Below are 15,896 nucleotides of genomic sequence, written 5' to 3'. Positions count from 1 at the left end.
AACTTCGACATCGCAGGCTGATCTGAACGAGGTTGGATGTAGCTTGCAAAGAACAAGAGAAGGCTAAAGGACTCCTTTGAGGAAAAATCTTTATTTTTTCTGAACAAAATCATATTAGTTACCATTCTCAGTAATGTCATTATCATCTCCCCACCAGTTCAAGTTCCATTTTCAGGAACAATCACATATTAGCTTGTGAGTGAAACACAAAGAAAAACAAAAAAAATTCACATCTTTGTCCGATCCTTATTATTACTTATCGAATGACAGTAAGATTTCCCATCTCATACCGCTGGGCCGACAGTGGAGGTAACTTTTTATTGGACTTTTATATTACTTATAAAAGCACCAAAGCCCTGACCTGACCACTGTGTGTGCACGGTGTTTGTTTTGTCTGGTATTAATAACTCCACTCCAGAAGTGATCCATCATCTCTACAACTGGGAAGTAAGAAAACCATAAAGGGGAGCTAGAGAGGAAAAATACCATCCGAGAGCCGTTGTTCCTTAACACATGGCTGGTTGACTTTGCATATGTGCATTTACAAATTACAATTGTGTTAGGATTTAGATGAAAGGATCCCCTCCAGCAGACAGAGAATTCATTACAGTAAAGGCATGTTACGTTTTAGTTTGGTGGTATTTTACTGAGAAGAACAGAAAGGAAATACTACAGCAGCATGTATGATTTACATGATCGTGTGAAAAGATCTAACATAATCCTTCACCAGGAATAAATGGGAAAACTGCGATTTTAAAACTGTGTAGATGTGTGCAACTTTGTTAAGATTCTTTTACAGCAATCAGAAATATGCACCAAGATGCTTATTTCCGATAACTACTCAAACATACTTCAATTTCACAGCTGATATTCAAAACATTTATAAAATGTTAAACAGGAAAAAGGTTATCGCACATGAATATTATCAAAATAGCTCTTTATGATTTCAAGTCCCCGTTTAAATTAAAAAACAATTAAAAAAGCATATTAAAATCCGATGTGATTTGCCATTCAAGCGACCGTATTAAATATAATTTGTAGGATTTCTAAACACGGCCTTCTCATGTTCTCACTCATCCACCTGATCACACCTGCTGAAAATACATCTTTGCACGTACTGTGTGTACATCTGCTTTGATCTCTCCGTACATTCGTTCATCCGTAAAGTACAACCAGTCCATTTCCTCCTCGTCCTCCTCCTCCTCGCACCTTCTCCATCACAGCTTCACAGACGCAGCACACACTGACATTTCAACCATAGTTGTTGGTCAACAACATAACCCATCAACCTGCATTTAAAAACCAAACTCATGTACATACAAAAGATCTTGACTTCAATATCAAAGAACTGTGTAAAATAAATTGGGGTTGAATTAGATGAGAGGGGGCATTTAAAAAAGTAAAAAAATGGTGCGTCTGCAAGTAGCCATCAATTTAAAATGAGAAGACAGCCCCTCTCTGTTTGATCACAGTGTTGTGGCCGGTCCATGTGGATTATTCTGATGAGCAGGCTTCCCAAAGCTTAAAGTACCAGCACCAATCTGCACAGTTGGACATTTCCCCAAACATTTGGTCCCCGATTAGCCAAAGGACGTCCCTCTACTTCAGGGAACATTTTCTTCTTGCTTCTGCAGATAAACCAGGGTGGCTGTGGACTAGTTTGTAGCTTTGACACCTTTTCTCTGCAGCCTCATCAAGGCTTTTTCCCATGTTGAAGTCCTGTGTTGTACCTGGCTTTGCTCTCCACTGATGTATGAAGCCAGAGTTCACCCCCCAAAAAATCTCCCCCGAACTAAAGGTTGTCCCCGGGCTGGTACAGTGGCTCTGTGGCTGTGAAGTAGTCTTCCAAAAAGGACTGGATGTATTCGAAGGTTGGTCTCTCATCCGGCTCCTTCTTCCAGCAGTGCCTCATCATCTCGTGGAGGGACTCGGGGCAGCCCTGGGGGCAGGGCATGCGGTACCCTCGCTCCACCTGCTCAAGAACCTCTCGATTCACCATACCTGGAGAGGAAATACAACAAATGCAGTGTGAATGGACAGCATTTTTCTAGTGTTTTTAACACCACAACACTTTCCCGTGTGCATCACTCATCATGTAATACAGTTGGGTACAAAACATGGCTCTGGACTAAACATCATTTTCAAGTAATATTTAACATGTGTACAGAAATTAATTAGCTCAGCAGTTTCCTAAAAATGTAGGTAATTTTATATTGATACATACTGTTTCATAACTAATAGGGTTTTTACATTAGTTATAGTTTTGTAGCTATTATTTGACGACAGAGATTTAGAGGAACATGATGGGTATTACATTTCATACAATGCCACTTAAATGAACAGCTACATGGATTAGTGTTAACAATCATCATGTTAATGTGACTTCCCTCTGTGGGTCAGTGGGAGTTCATTAAGAGAATGAATGACAAGTGGACCAGTTTTCTGGTGAAGAAAAATTGTGCAAATCTTATCAGGAAACAACCCAGTCCACCGCCTGAAGCAGGAGACAAATGTTGGCATCAGGCAGCTTTAAAAAAAAAAAGCCCATCCACTGTGTGAAATGAGAAAGATGAAGGAAAAAACAACCTAGGTGGAACAGTATTTCCTGTAAGGACCCATACAGGGCAGAAACATTTACTAAAATCTAACCGACCAGTCATATTTGGCTAAAATAAACCCCTATAGGATTTTTCCACTCCCACTAACAGTGCTGCTTCTCCTTCTGGCTTTTCATGCACTACTAAAGCACCAGAGACGTGGATATCTTCCTAAGACAGGAAGACAGTGATCCTGAACCCTGTGACACGGCGCTGAAACCGCTCCATGGGGAGCTGAACAGCAGCTAAAAGAGGTTGTGACTCAGAGACAGTGGTATGGTCCCAACCACATCCTCCCACTGCGTCTCTCTGTGGGAGAGAGGGGATCAGATTATCTCACACTCTGGGGGAGAGGAAGGGCCCGGAGCGACTGCTGGGACCCGGGTACGATGGCAGCGCGGGCACATCGGATGCTGAGGTGTTAGCGTGATTTATGTCTTAAATCTGAAGCCCTCAGCTCTAATAACGTGCCTGTCTGAATATCTGAATGAGTGTGTGTGAATCTATATATAAGAAGGACTAAAATAGACAAAAAGATGATGTGTTCCCAGGCTTGCTGCGTGATCTCGGTATACGTGCCTCATATCGCTTCTTTAAAACAAAAAAGCAGAAATAGAGATGCCAAGAGAGGGAAAATAACGACTTCTTATTTATTTATTTTATTTTGTACTTGTTTACTTTTTGCTTTGAGTGCTGACACGTCAGTTTATGTCCTCATGTGTCTGAATTGAACAGTGTTGTAATGTATGCTTTTATTTGTCATTGTTTTTCGGGGTTGTTTAGTTGTCTTTTTTCTGTGTGTGCTTGTAAATGTGGAATAAAATTAATAAAGACTGGGGGGAAAAAAGAAAAAAAGAGATGCCTAGAAAGTCTGCAGCTCAGCAGGACAGAGCCACAAATGTCCCGTGAGTCCTACTCTTCTTTTAAGAAGCGAAAAGAGGGGTTCAGCCTCCTGAATCTGCAGCTCTGGGGCGAATAATTAGACCAAACGGGTTGCTCTGAAACCAAAGAGGGCCCTGGGAACCAGATGGCCTTCTACATGAGATGGTGGTTAAGTCTGCCATATGGCACGCTCTGTAATCAGTGCCACAGACACACTGCAGCACTGCTGTCCTCCAGCAGGGGGCAGACATGAGGCTGCACACCACAGGAAGAGGGAGATCATGTGAGAGAGCAACTTACAAGTCATTACACATCTACGTTGACATATATCATCTATACGTAGTTATGCATTATGTAACATCTACATGTGTGGGAAAGGGCTATTAATATAGGACGATGAGGATGAGTTGAATTTCAGAATCATCCTGAGGCGAGGTTAATGAATTATTCCTGTTTCCCATGGAAGTGCAACCTATTCATGATCGTAGGGAGCCAGGAATATAGAAAACAGCAGGAAAAGGAAGCTTCATGTAAAATGAAAAGGGAAAAAAAGACATCAAAACTGTTTTCTCCTCATCTGTGCTTCTTTATCGTTACCTGGGTACGGCACTCTGCCCTTGGTCACCAGCTCAGTCAGTAGTATACCAAACGACCAGCCGTCAGATTTGATGGTGAAGCGTCCGTACAGAGCGGCTTCAGGGGCCGTCCACTTGATGGGAAACTTAGCACCTGGGAAAAAAGAGAATAAAAACCAAAAAGGATTAATCAATATTTTCATCATTGATTGATCTGACCTTTGGGGCATTCATCTTCAGTTAAAACACTAATTGATTATTCATTAAGTTAGTGAAACATTGTGATATGTGATGCAGGTATACTGAATGTACAATGAAAGTGTCAGCATGTGCTTGTGTAATTAATTATTGTAATTTTTTGTATTTATATGCCGATTCTCTTTTGGTTTAAACAGTCAAAAGGTCTATAAAATGTAAGCAATTACTTGATATCTTCTCACATTAACACCAAACATGTCATATTCAAACAGAGTTTTGGGATCCAAAAGCACTCCTGAATGCTTGAAAGAGTTTTAGTTTAACCAGTATTGAAGTGACACCAAAGGTTATATTGAAGCACCAAAGAAGGCCTGAAGGGTTCAGAATCACTTTCTCATGTATTTATAGCTGATGTGGTTCTTAGAAAAGGCAGACACACATGTGCCAGTTCTTAATACAGACCTTGTCTGGCGGTGTACTCGTTGTCCTCGATGAGCCGAGCCAGGCCGAAGTCGGCGATCTTACACACCAAGTTATCAGCCACCAGGATGTTGGCGGCTCTCAGGTCTCTGTGGATGTAGTTCATCCTCTCGATGAAGGCCATGCCGTCTGCGATCTGAGACGGGAGCGGACCATGCAAAGAAACGGGGGGGGAGGAGACAGAAAATACATGTTTTACCAGGATGCAACCAAAGGAAGAGATTTGAATCAATTTAAATGAAAATAAAATGATCAATAATTAAGTTTTTTTAATATAGCATGTATCAACACAAGGCAATTCAAAGGGCTGTACAAAAACATTAACATATAGGGCAACAGAAACACCTAGTCAAATTACAGTTAAATAAACTTAAAAACAGTCATTGCAAATCCAAGATACTACAAATGAAACCATCTACAGTTACAAACTACAATAATAATACTCAATTAGCGGGGTCATTGGCCTATCATTCAACCCTAATACTAGTTATTTAAATACGAGATTATATGCAGCTGCGACAACAACAACAACTGGACAAATCTTTAACACAACTATCCGGATCTTTAACCCGCCTCGGTGTAACGCTCAAACACTTTTCCCCTCCGCTGCTGAGTGAGGAGGAAGAAGCCTGGGAGTGTGCGGAGGCGAATTAAGAGCAGATCGCGGTAGGTTAGCGCACCGGCCGGCTTAAGTGGCCTCTGATGAGCGCTGCTTAAGTGCTACTGTGGCAGTTAAGTGGTGAAAAACCAGGGGAGGCAAACACAGTGAAGGGGGAGAGGGAGGGGAGGGTAGAGATATCAGATAGGATATTAAATAAATATGACAGCCAGACGGAGACCAAACTGAGACTGAATATTTGACTCATACACACACGGCTGGGAAGTTTCCCACATGGAGCTCTCTTTGTTTTGTTGCTGATGCATGAACAATGCTCCTCTCGCGCACTGAGTTAAAACAGCAGGTGGGAGGCAGAGGGACTTTCTGTGTTTGTGTTTCTGTTCACACACTGTTTTAAAATTGTACCTGTGCAGCCATGTCCACCAGCTGCGGCAGCTTCAGATATCGACCGTCTCCCTCCTTCATGAAGTCCAGTAAACTACCTGCCAGAGTTCAGAGCAAAGCATGGTGAATATATCTGTTTGGGCTTAGTGTAAAAACAACACTTAATTCAGCATTAGTTGAGAGAGTTCAGTGTCAGAAAACGCTCAAATAACCAAAAACACATTGAAGGCAACATGACTTCAAACATCATGGAGGCTTTCTGCATTAACTTCAGTTTTATGTTGGTCTTTATTGCTCTCACAGACTAATAAAGTTTAAGTGCACTTATTATAAGAGTCGTACTCAGGGTTCCAATCCAGTCAAACATAATGGTGTTTGACTGGATAAGAGGTTAAAGATGATTGCTACATTAATGTCCCTCGGTACAGATTTGTCCTGTTATGATCCTCAATGTCTGTGGTTTGTGCCAATACTTGACTTCTGCTCTTTGAGTTCGTACCTTTGGCCATGAATTCAGTGACTATGTAGATGGGCTCCTCAGACACCACGGCGTAGAGAGGAACCAGTTTATCATGCCGGAGTTTCTTCATGATCTGAGCCTCCTGCAGGAAGGCCTCTGGGGACATGGTGCCGGGCTTCAGGGTCTTGATGGCAACCTTAGTAGTGCCGTTCCATGTGCCTGAATAAAACAAAACAAAACAAAAGGATCACTCAGGTTTGAAATGAACCATAAAACAATGTTATATTTCAAAGTACGATCATTTATTGTCAGTTCAAGTCATGCACACATCGCAGCTCCATTTCCAACATCAACAAGGACAAATATGAAGACGGAACAACAAGGGAACATAAATGTAACACTACATTTAATCACAATATGTTGAAGACCCTTTGCGGTACGTCCACACGGTTCGGTTGCGTGCTTCAACGGAGACGCTTCCCATTCACTGTGAATGGGGTGACGTCAAGCTTTGCCGAACTGCATTGTGGTTCCGTCGCGTCGCTTGGCCTCCGTTGCTCGCTTCGAAAGTTGAGAAAAGTTCAACTTTTCAAGTGTCGACGGAAGCGCCAGCCAATCAAATCATATGCCAGTACAAGCTCTAGCCAATCAAATCATATGCCAGTACAAGCTCTAGCCAATCACCTGCTTGCTTGTTTATCCGGGGCGGGAGATTAATGTGATTGGTTGTTGGTCGCGCGCCAGACATGCCCACCGGCAAGCTTCAACGCGACGGAACCGTGTGGACGTAGGGTATCCTTAATACGGTATTTATCTCCTTACTTAATTTCAAGATTGAATGGTGCACAAAAGAGTGCTTTAGTCAAACCTCATTAAATAGTCGGACCCCGTATCTCTGAATTGATGGCAATAAGTAATTATGTTTCATTCTTGGAGTTTAGCAAAGGGTTGATATTCAAATCGAGATTTTCATTTGGTGGAGCAGTTTTGACTTAACAGTGGTGAACAAACACTTGTAACAATTTGTGTACTTGCTCCGAAACACCTTGACATTCTTGATGAAATAATTCCTCTAAGGCATGTCCAATTTATCAAGTGACACACACCGTAACTCTAAAACACAGAGGATCCATTAAATACTTTTCGACCCCTTTTAAGTGATTGAAAAGTCGGTCCTAAAAAATCCGCCGTCATGACAGTAATCTCTTTGGCAGCGCTCCCGTGTGAGAGGAGCTGCTCTCACTCCACGGCTAAAACAATCAGCCACTTCCTGCTGCAGAGCCACTTACTCACGCCCTGTTTGCATACAATGAGCTGAGGCAGGAGATCGGCTGCTTCCGTCACAGCGCTGACCTTCATGAATGAATCACACTGAACAAACTTCACACACACGCTGGAGGACAAAGTAGGGCAATGATAATATCTAATAATAATATATGGTGGCGAGCACATAGGCGAACAATGGAGGTCACCCAGCACAAGGCATCATATAAAAACTCAATGTGGAACAAACAGGAGTTGTAGTAGCTGCTTCTCCCTTTGGATTTCAGTAAAGTGTATCCATGTTGTTTTACCTTATTGGTTTTGTTTCACTCAGTGACATTAAACATGACTATGTCTTAGGAGTCAATGTCAATAGAGTAATAGTCCCTCCTCAAACACAGGCACACACTCGCATACCACACACACGCATTTCACAATCACATTTCCTTTATAATTAAATTACATTTTTGTAGTTTTTTTTTATATATTTTTTTTTAAGAGTTTGCCATCCACATTGATTTATATTATTCTTTGTATTTAAGTATTTTTTTTTTAACATTTTTTGTACATTTAAACATCTGTTGTAGCTGAGTGTAAAACCATGATAACAGATAGCAGAGGGACAGAGGGATTCCTGGGATTGCTCAGCGGAGGCTCGCAGGTCGAGGCTTGCTGCAGGCCACGCTTAATGAAAGAGTTAGAGCTGAAAGAGACTCGCGTTCCCTGAAAGCCCCGTCTCACATGCAGGCCGGAGAACTGAAGCGTAGGAAGTGACCTGTAATTACTGAGCTATATGTGTGTGTGTGTGCGCGCGTGTGTGTGTAGCTCAACAGTAGTCAGCGTTTACATCAGTATGTGGGCCAGCGAGGCATCAAGACAAGCTTTTTACAGAGGTCAGTCTCAACTTGAAACTAACGCAAATCTATAAACTCAGTTTGTGTGCATTTACTGCCTCCGAGTTGTTACACATTAAATTGACATCAGTTATAAATAATGTACAGCGGATGCTTTGTATCTGTATGTAAACCCTAATGGCCGTGTGAGTGGAGGCCCATGCAGTTGTTTATATTATTTAATAATTCATCATCAGTGTGAGCGTCAAACATAAATATTACAGTGTGTATTCATGTGTATCTGTGGCGCTGACATAGGAAAGTGGTGGATGCATCCCAGTGTGTGATACGTCAGGCTTTCCATACTCTAACATCAGCTGACCAATTTCACACAAATCCAACCTGCATTCGCGTCATACAGCTTTTGCTCCAGCATTTCTGTGGAATTAACAGAGAGACTCCAACGGAAACCCTTTAAAGGTCTATAACATAGTGTGTTATCATCAACATGTTGGACTGAATGCAGACCATTTCAATTAAATAATGGCTCCAGCGTCTCAAATGAAAATATTTGCTGGTTTACTTTTTCTTCTATGGTGTTGAACTGAATACCATTGTTGTTTCATTGGTGTCCAGATAATCAAATGTTACTAACATGGCAACTTTGGCTTTTGAAATTGTAAAAGGTGTTGTTCAATATTTTCTGGCATTAAAGGTGGGGTAGGTAAGTTTGAGAAACCGGCTCGAGATACACTTTTTGTTATATTCCATGGAATGCTCTTAACATCCCGATAGCAATGAATATCTGAAGTGCTTTGACAAAAAATCCATAAAAAAGTGTCATCTGTGGAAGCCGTAGTACTGTAAAAAGCATGACCAATCATTTAGCCGGCCCGGCTAAAATAACTGGATGGCCTACCTGCCTGTCAGCCTTCCATCTGTGCACAAACTTATCTCGTGCCCTCATTGGTCATGTGCGCGTTCGTGTGTGTTGGAGGAGGGGCTCTGTAAGGAAGTGGCAGATTTTTTCCGGCTGTGTATTTTCAAATTCTAGCGCACTCGAGCTGGTTTCTCCAAAATTACCTACCCCACCTTTAAATGAACCAAATCAATTCTTAATAAGGAACTAATCTGCTGATTAATATATGATGAAAGTAATCAAAGATGCATTGCAGTCAGCCGTAACAGAGGAGTAAATGTTACATAGCCTGTGTGTTATCTCTTGTGTTCAAACCTTCCAGCTAGGTTCAAAGAGCACAAGTATTTACTATAACCCCAAACGCCCAGCACCAATTATTTCCAGTTGCAGCCTGTGCAAAATGTATTTCACAGTACTGCTTTCTGGTACTAAAAATACTCAAGAAATACCACATTTGTTGGGAGTCAATTTGTTTGCCTTACGGTTAAACCATTAACATCTTCACAAGCCAAAGTCCATGCGTGTGTGTTTTAAACAGTAACAGCATTAATGGTCTCTTACCCATCCAGACTTCTCCAAAGCAGCCCTGGCCGAGTTTGAGCTCCAGCCGGAGAGAATCTCGTGGGATTTCCCAAGCATCCTTAGCTAGTCCCTGAGTCTGAGGCTTCACCGTGGGGCACACGGTCGTCAGCCTGTAGCACAGACCGTCCGAATGTTCTGGACAGGAACAGACATGTGAAGACAGAAAGAAAAGAATGAGCTTTATGTTTGAATTATCAGCCTCCAGCCTGGTAACAAACACAACATAACTGTGTCGAGTTAAGAACAAAACCGTAGCCGCAACGGGAGTTATGCTGCACGTAAATGGAGTGTGAACACGTGATGAATAAAACAATACATTGCCACTTGACACCAACAAACTAAAATCCAATAAACGCACTAAACTCTTGACCCGTCATTCCTCAGAAAAAACGAGTTCAATGTGTTGAACTCAATAAAGTTTCAATTTCAGTAGTAAAGGATTGTAGTAAAAGTGTAGGGCCTAAAGCAGCTGAAAGAGGCCATTCAAACCATCTCATGAAATGCATGATTGTCATTCTGCACACAGTAAAGGGAGACACAGCGAGCAGCAGCCTGTTATATTTAAGCTACTGAACAGGTAAGATGTTCTCAGGTGTTGTTGACTCATGTCACGAGTGTAAAAGCCTGCACTTAGAGGAATACAAAGAGTCAATTATAAGGCGCACTGCCGGGAGTAAATTACATGAATCGTGTGGAAGCAAGCAGCGTCAACAACACAAGACCTAAATGAAATGTTAAGGAGCTGTAAAACAAACATCCTCTTGTTTGTGGATACTGCCTCTGTGAGTGTAACTGTGTTCTTCATAAACAGTTTGTCCTGTGTGTGTTTTCATCATCCAGACGCTTTCTTCTGACAATCTGCTGGGTATCTTCTCCAGAACAGCTGCCTGCCTTCCAAAATGTGAAGATTACAGCAGGCTTAAGTCTGTTTTATTTGTACGAGACATTTTATATTCATGCCTCTTTCGGGTTGAGCCTTACATGGTTTGCTGTTTGGGGACTTTGACGTGATTTCTGAGCTGTGACCGGATCAGTGAAGACACTGCTTTAAAAAATCACCACAGGAGGAAAAGAGTTTGTAAGACAAACTCAGAATGTATTTCAGCAGATGTGCAGCTGAATAATGCATGTTCTCCTGCAAGAGCTGCATTCATTGGATAAAATACTTTTATTTCAAAGACACAAAACGTATAACTGATAAAACATTGGCTTATTTTCTCACATAAAACACTCAGAGAATAGCCGACTTATTTCTGCATTTAAAGTGCACCATTGTATCTCTTGCACTATTTGACTTCCTATTTGACTTCCTATATGCCGCACTGTTAGCTTGGCCCAGGACTTAAGATGTTCATCGCCAACAACTACACTACTACTGCTTTTGTGCATAGGACAATAAAACCTTTGAACATTGAAGGAAAAACAACTTTTAGTAAGAGCAGCTGTCCAGTTGTAAATAACAAGTTTGTCTAAGTGCTTCCCACATGAGAATAAGATGAATGTGCTGCATACCTGTGTAGTGTTTCACCAGCTTCTGCAGATTCTCAAACTGGGCCCGAGTGGTGATGTAATAACCTCCGTTGTCCAGCTTTCGTATCTTGTAGTGTTTGACGTTGTCGCCCTTCACCTCGTCCCAGTCCCGGAGAGAGAGAGAGTAGGCACCTTTAGGATCCACAGGAAGTAAGTTAGATTGAGCAGCAGAAACTCTTGAATCTGCATCACAGGCTTTCATCTCACAGAACATCTGATAAACATAAAAAACACATTTTAACTTCTAACCGACATTCAAATAAGAAGAACTCCCATATAATGAACATATGGCCGCAATAAAACGGAGGCCACAAGCACAAATAAGGAAAGGCTTTCATCATTGCCTTTAATATCAAAACTGCAGCGTTTTCATTACAGTCTGGCTTTCATGAAATAAATCCTCTTACCTTTGGTCGTCTCACTCTCTCGTGCCAAGAAAGTTCCCCGCTGGTTCCCTGGATGCAATAAGAGGCGCTCGGCGTCTTTGCGGCCCATTTTACCAAAGTACCATCTGCAGAAAGAGAGCGAGAGTCAGACAGGAGGAGCTCCACATGCTATAAACTGCATAACAAGTAGGATGTTCTCTGTTCGGGTAATAAGAGCACTGATTAAGATGGAAACTCTCTGGGCTTATATGAATCCTAAACACCCGGTCTATAAAATTGTCAAGTCAAATATTAAAGCTGGACAGAACATAATATATTGTTAGTAAGTTTTACATAACATTCATTTACAATACCAGCAGTTTTTATGTGGTTCATATGTGGTTACCTTCAAATCAGAGGCAATAAAATAATAGGCAATAAAACACCTTAAAATCTCATTTAAGACAACATAATGGAGATCACATTACTATAATTACAGCTTTTTAACTTTACACCTTTTTAGCCTGATCCATTATATGTAAGGGGCTATTATAAATAAATAAAACATTAGATAATGTCTGTAAAGAATGTTAATAACTAGCTTTTCTCGTTTGTTTCCGAGTAGTGATCGTTTTTAAGAGATACAAGTACAGTCATGTTGAATTGAAAACATTTCTCAACACTAAAGGAAGAAGGAATTAAAACTCATAACCTCTGTTGATGACTTGCACTCAATCTTTAAGATTAAAGCCAACGTTTTGGGCTGGTTTCCACCAGGGTTTTATGAGAAGCTTAAACATCTTGTATTAGTCAAATGGCTGACAGCCAATGAGAAACCAGGGCAGAGCTGTCTGAAGCACTCGTTCTGTCACAACCGGATGAACAGCAATGGGAATGCCAGCGACTCTCAGCCACTACACAGGCCTCCATTGTTTACACTGTCAGTACATGACGGCTGAGTCACAATGTGTGAGCGCCCAGCCGCATCATGTCTTCTTAATCAGAGAAATAACCGAGCAGGGTGAGAAACAGTACAGGAATGTGAAGGAGAAGAGTGAAAGAAAAAGCTCATTTCAAATTGGAGGATGACGGAGATAGAGATAGGTAATACGCTCTCACTCTTCAGCCTGTATGGAGTCGGCTGGAGCCACGTAGTTACTCGGGATGTAACCTTTCTGCCCCGTGTTGATGGAGCGAGCCTCCCACCAGTCGCCTTCCCTGAGAGGAGAAGTTCATTAGAAATTAAAAAACACACAAAAAGCATGACTGGAAAAATACACCTACTGTAAAACAGGTAGGTGGAACACAAGGTCTCATTCTGCTCGTCAACAACACGGTCAGGAATCACAGTTTCGTTTATCTAGGCCTCATCAAAGCAGAGGAGGAGGAAGAGAGTAGTAACAGTACGTAGGTAACAAGATTATAATTGAAAAACTTTTCCGTTTAGGTTTTAAAGGAAAAAGTGACATTTCCGTGCATTCAAAACCTCTACTTAAGTTTAAGTAATACTGACTCATCTGTTACATTCTTTTAACACTAATAAGTAATTTTTCTGCAGTAATGCCCACCCTGAATTGACATCCTGATGAAATAATATACAATTCCCAATATAATATAATACAGTTGAATCAATGCCACGCATGTTGCTTCCTTCTTTACATATAGTTTGGCATTTTGAAAGGCTTTCAATTTTTGGTTTGAATGTAAGATTTGTCTATACGTATCCTCCGTTTCGAACAATCAGAAACTTTATGCCAATGGGAAATATTGAGGTGAAGGAAAAATCTGTTCTCTTGGTAAAACTCTTCCTATTTCTTCTCTGAAAGCAGATGGCCTTTCATTACTGCTAAAGCAGAATGTCCATGGACAGCGGCTGGACGACTGAGGGATGAATTAGTGGAGAACTTGGAGCTCTGCCTGCTTTCACACCTGTGCACACCTGGGAGAAAGATGATGCTGATACAATAGGACAGAAGAAATTAGTAGGAAATTATTCATTTTTTTCATCATTATTTGTTGTATATTTCCTTTAGTTTTGTTCTAGAAATTATAGGACTATTGCATTTTGGATAACAAATATCTATTTGCAATAGAAATGCCAAAAACTAACAAAAGCAAAGTTAAGGATTTGAGTCTTGCAATAACTGAAATGTACAATATACTTTTAAAGAGCCATATTGAAGAGAGCATGACAATCTAATGAGTTTCAGTGCACTGTTGGTGTCTTTAATACATATTCAGTTAAATTTCGTAATAAATGATTTTTTTTTTTGCCTATAGCTTGTATTTTACTAAATGATAAAAGAGTGGTATGTTTTACACTGTTACACTTTTTACACCTAAATGTAAAACCCTAAACTAAAGGAATGATCTACAGCAGAGGGAAAGCAATCTGGACTAAACAGATGGCCCATTAAAAAGGAAACCATTAACCCAGAATGCCTTAACAACAGACCTTAATACAATAAGGGATTACACACACACACACGAGTTTTACAGTGTTCAGAGCCCTCTGTACACTCACGTGTTGTTGATAATCTGGAAGCGATCCCCTTCTCTTAAACGACAGATCATCCGTCGTCCTCGCTTCATAGTCGTACAGCGATACGAAAAATGTAACACCGCCTGAAAACAAGAGAAACCGAGCATGAGAGGTGTGCATATTTAACAGCATATATTGAAATAAAAAAGAATATTTTGAATTTTCTTATTTTGTTACTTGGGTTAAAGGTCTCATTGAGGTGAGCAAACACATTGAATTATGCTAATATTACCAATATTAATACTGTATTATGGTAATAATGTTCAAGACTGTATGAAAGAAACACCTTCCTGCAACTCAAGGGCCTGGCCCAAAATACAAACTAGCTCTATTCAATTTAATTCTTTTATTAAATACACGAGCAGCAACAGGACATTCCCTCCACATTTCCAAACTCTGTGGTGTCACGTGTAGTCAGTGAATCAAACGGATGTCACTTAATCTCCTCCATGTAATCAAAACAGTTGATTGGTCTGAGGTCTGCAGACACAGAGTGCACAGAGACGACAGGACTCTCATATATTCATCTGGAGGAGGAAATTGAACGGGCATGGATTAGATCACCAGAAAACCCTCAGGCCAGAAGATTATCCTCCTTCAGAGGAGCCAGGGAGTGTGTGTGTGTGTGTGTGTGTGTGTGTGTGTGTGTGTGTGTGTGTGAGTGCGTGAGTCTGTCAATGTAGTATGCGTTGGTTTGTGCGAGTGTGTGCGAGTTCCATCCAATCTATGATATAATTATGATTGAAAAAGAAATATATTATAATAACATGATGATAATAATACTAAACACTATTTATTTACAAGGAACTAATTTAAAAAAAAACTTTAATAAATATTGAAATAAAGTTTAAAACACCAAATCAATGGCCCTGATAAAAACACATTTGAGGGTTAACCCAGATCAAATCAGTCAAATAGACAAATTAGACAACTGTTTGTAAGTAAAACCAGTGTGCGAAAATCAACAAAGGCCTTTTTTTAAAGATTCGAGAAGGGGATTTCAAAGAAGTCCACATTATAAAAATGTAAAAACCACCTGAAATTGCACCGAGATAACATTTAATGTCACAGAGATTCATTTCTAAACTAAAGTTATTCCAAGCAAACTGTTGTATAAATATAAAAACCTTGAACATGACAAACACCATTGTATTGGTTGGATGTAAATGTTTCCTCTGGCTCGGGGGAAGGCCACCCTGCTGTGATGCTTCTCTTATTACTGACTTATTTTGGGTTTCTCTTTGGCCTTGGATTGTTTGGGCTGACTCATTTCACAGTTCCTATTTGCATAACATCTGCTGCTCATATTGTCCTGCGCATAATAAGCAGAGTTTATTCTTAATTTAGGAAATGGCAGAGGGAAATGGTGGCCAAGTATTAGGATTGCAAATGAGTTGAGTAAATATGTATACTCATTTTGTATTTGAATAAAAACAGATATACGTTTCCTTTTCGTACAGGGCAAAGGGACCCAAAGTTTTGTGAATTATTTGAATTTTTTAGGGAAATTCCAAATATTTTTCCTGAAATCCCCTGTGCCCTTCCCTCTGAAACCTTCTTAACTCCTCACATGACCTGGGATGATTCCTGGGAAGGGGCTGCTCACGGCCACAGAGGTGAAGGAGGTGGACGCCCCCCCGAAGGGAGTCATGATAGACGACGCCCCC

General features: G+C 40.7%; 1 protein-coding gene across 1 annotated transcript; it reads right to left on the bottom strand.

The window, feature by feature from the left end:
* Positions 1 to 71: 71 nt before the first annotated feature.
* yes1 (YES proto-oncogene 1, Src family tyrosine kinase) lies at positions 72 to 15,830 on the bottom strand. The gene is made up of 11 exons (XM_034152953.1): positions 15,805 to 15,830; positions 14,212 to 14,312; positions 12,807 to 12,905; positions 11,730 to 11,833; positions 11,305 to 11,454; positions 9,772 to 9,927; positions 6,235 to 6,414; positions 5,757 to 5,833; positions 4,715 to 4,868; positions 4,077 to 4,208; positions 72 to 2,001 (listed from the first exon to the last, which is right to left on the bottom strand). Exons 2-11 carry the CDS (start codon positions 14,277 to 14,279, stop codon positions 1,793 to 1,795), a joined length of 1,329 nt encoding a protein of 442 aa, XP_034008844.1. The 5' UTR covers positions 14,280 to 14,312; positions 15,805 to 15,830; the 3' UTR covers positions 72 to 1,792.
* Between the last annotated feature and the right edge of the window lie 66 nt (positions 15,831 to 15,896).

The sequence above is a fragment of the Trematomus bernacchii genome, unplaced genomic scaffold (genome assembly GCF_902827165.1).
Source record: "Trematomus bernacchii unplaced genomic scaffold, fTreBer1.1, whole genome shotgun sequence".
NCBI lineage: Eukaryota > Metazoa > Chordata > Actinopteri > Perciformes > Nototheniidae > Trematomus > Trematomus bernacchii.
The sequence above is the reverse complement of the archived record's forward strand: the minus strand, read 5'-3'. Positions and strand labels throughout refer to the sequence as shown.

Bases quoted from the DNA above. Each gene is read 5' to 3' on its own strand.
- yes1 (XM_034152953.1), bottom strand. From the start codon at position 14,279: ATGAAGCGAGGACGACGGATGATCTGTCGTTTAAGAGAAGGGGATCGC. The intron at 12,906-14,211 runs GTGAGTGTACAG...TTCTCCTCTCAG, and splicing joins TTCCAGATTATCAACAACAC to GGAAGGCGACTGGTGGGAGG. The intron at 6,415-9,771 runs GTAAGAGACCAT...TGTTTTATTCAG, and splicing joins CTTTGGAGAAGTCTGGATGG to GCACATGGAACGGCACTACT.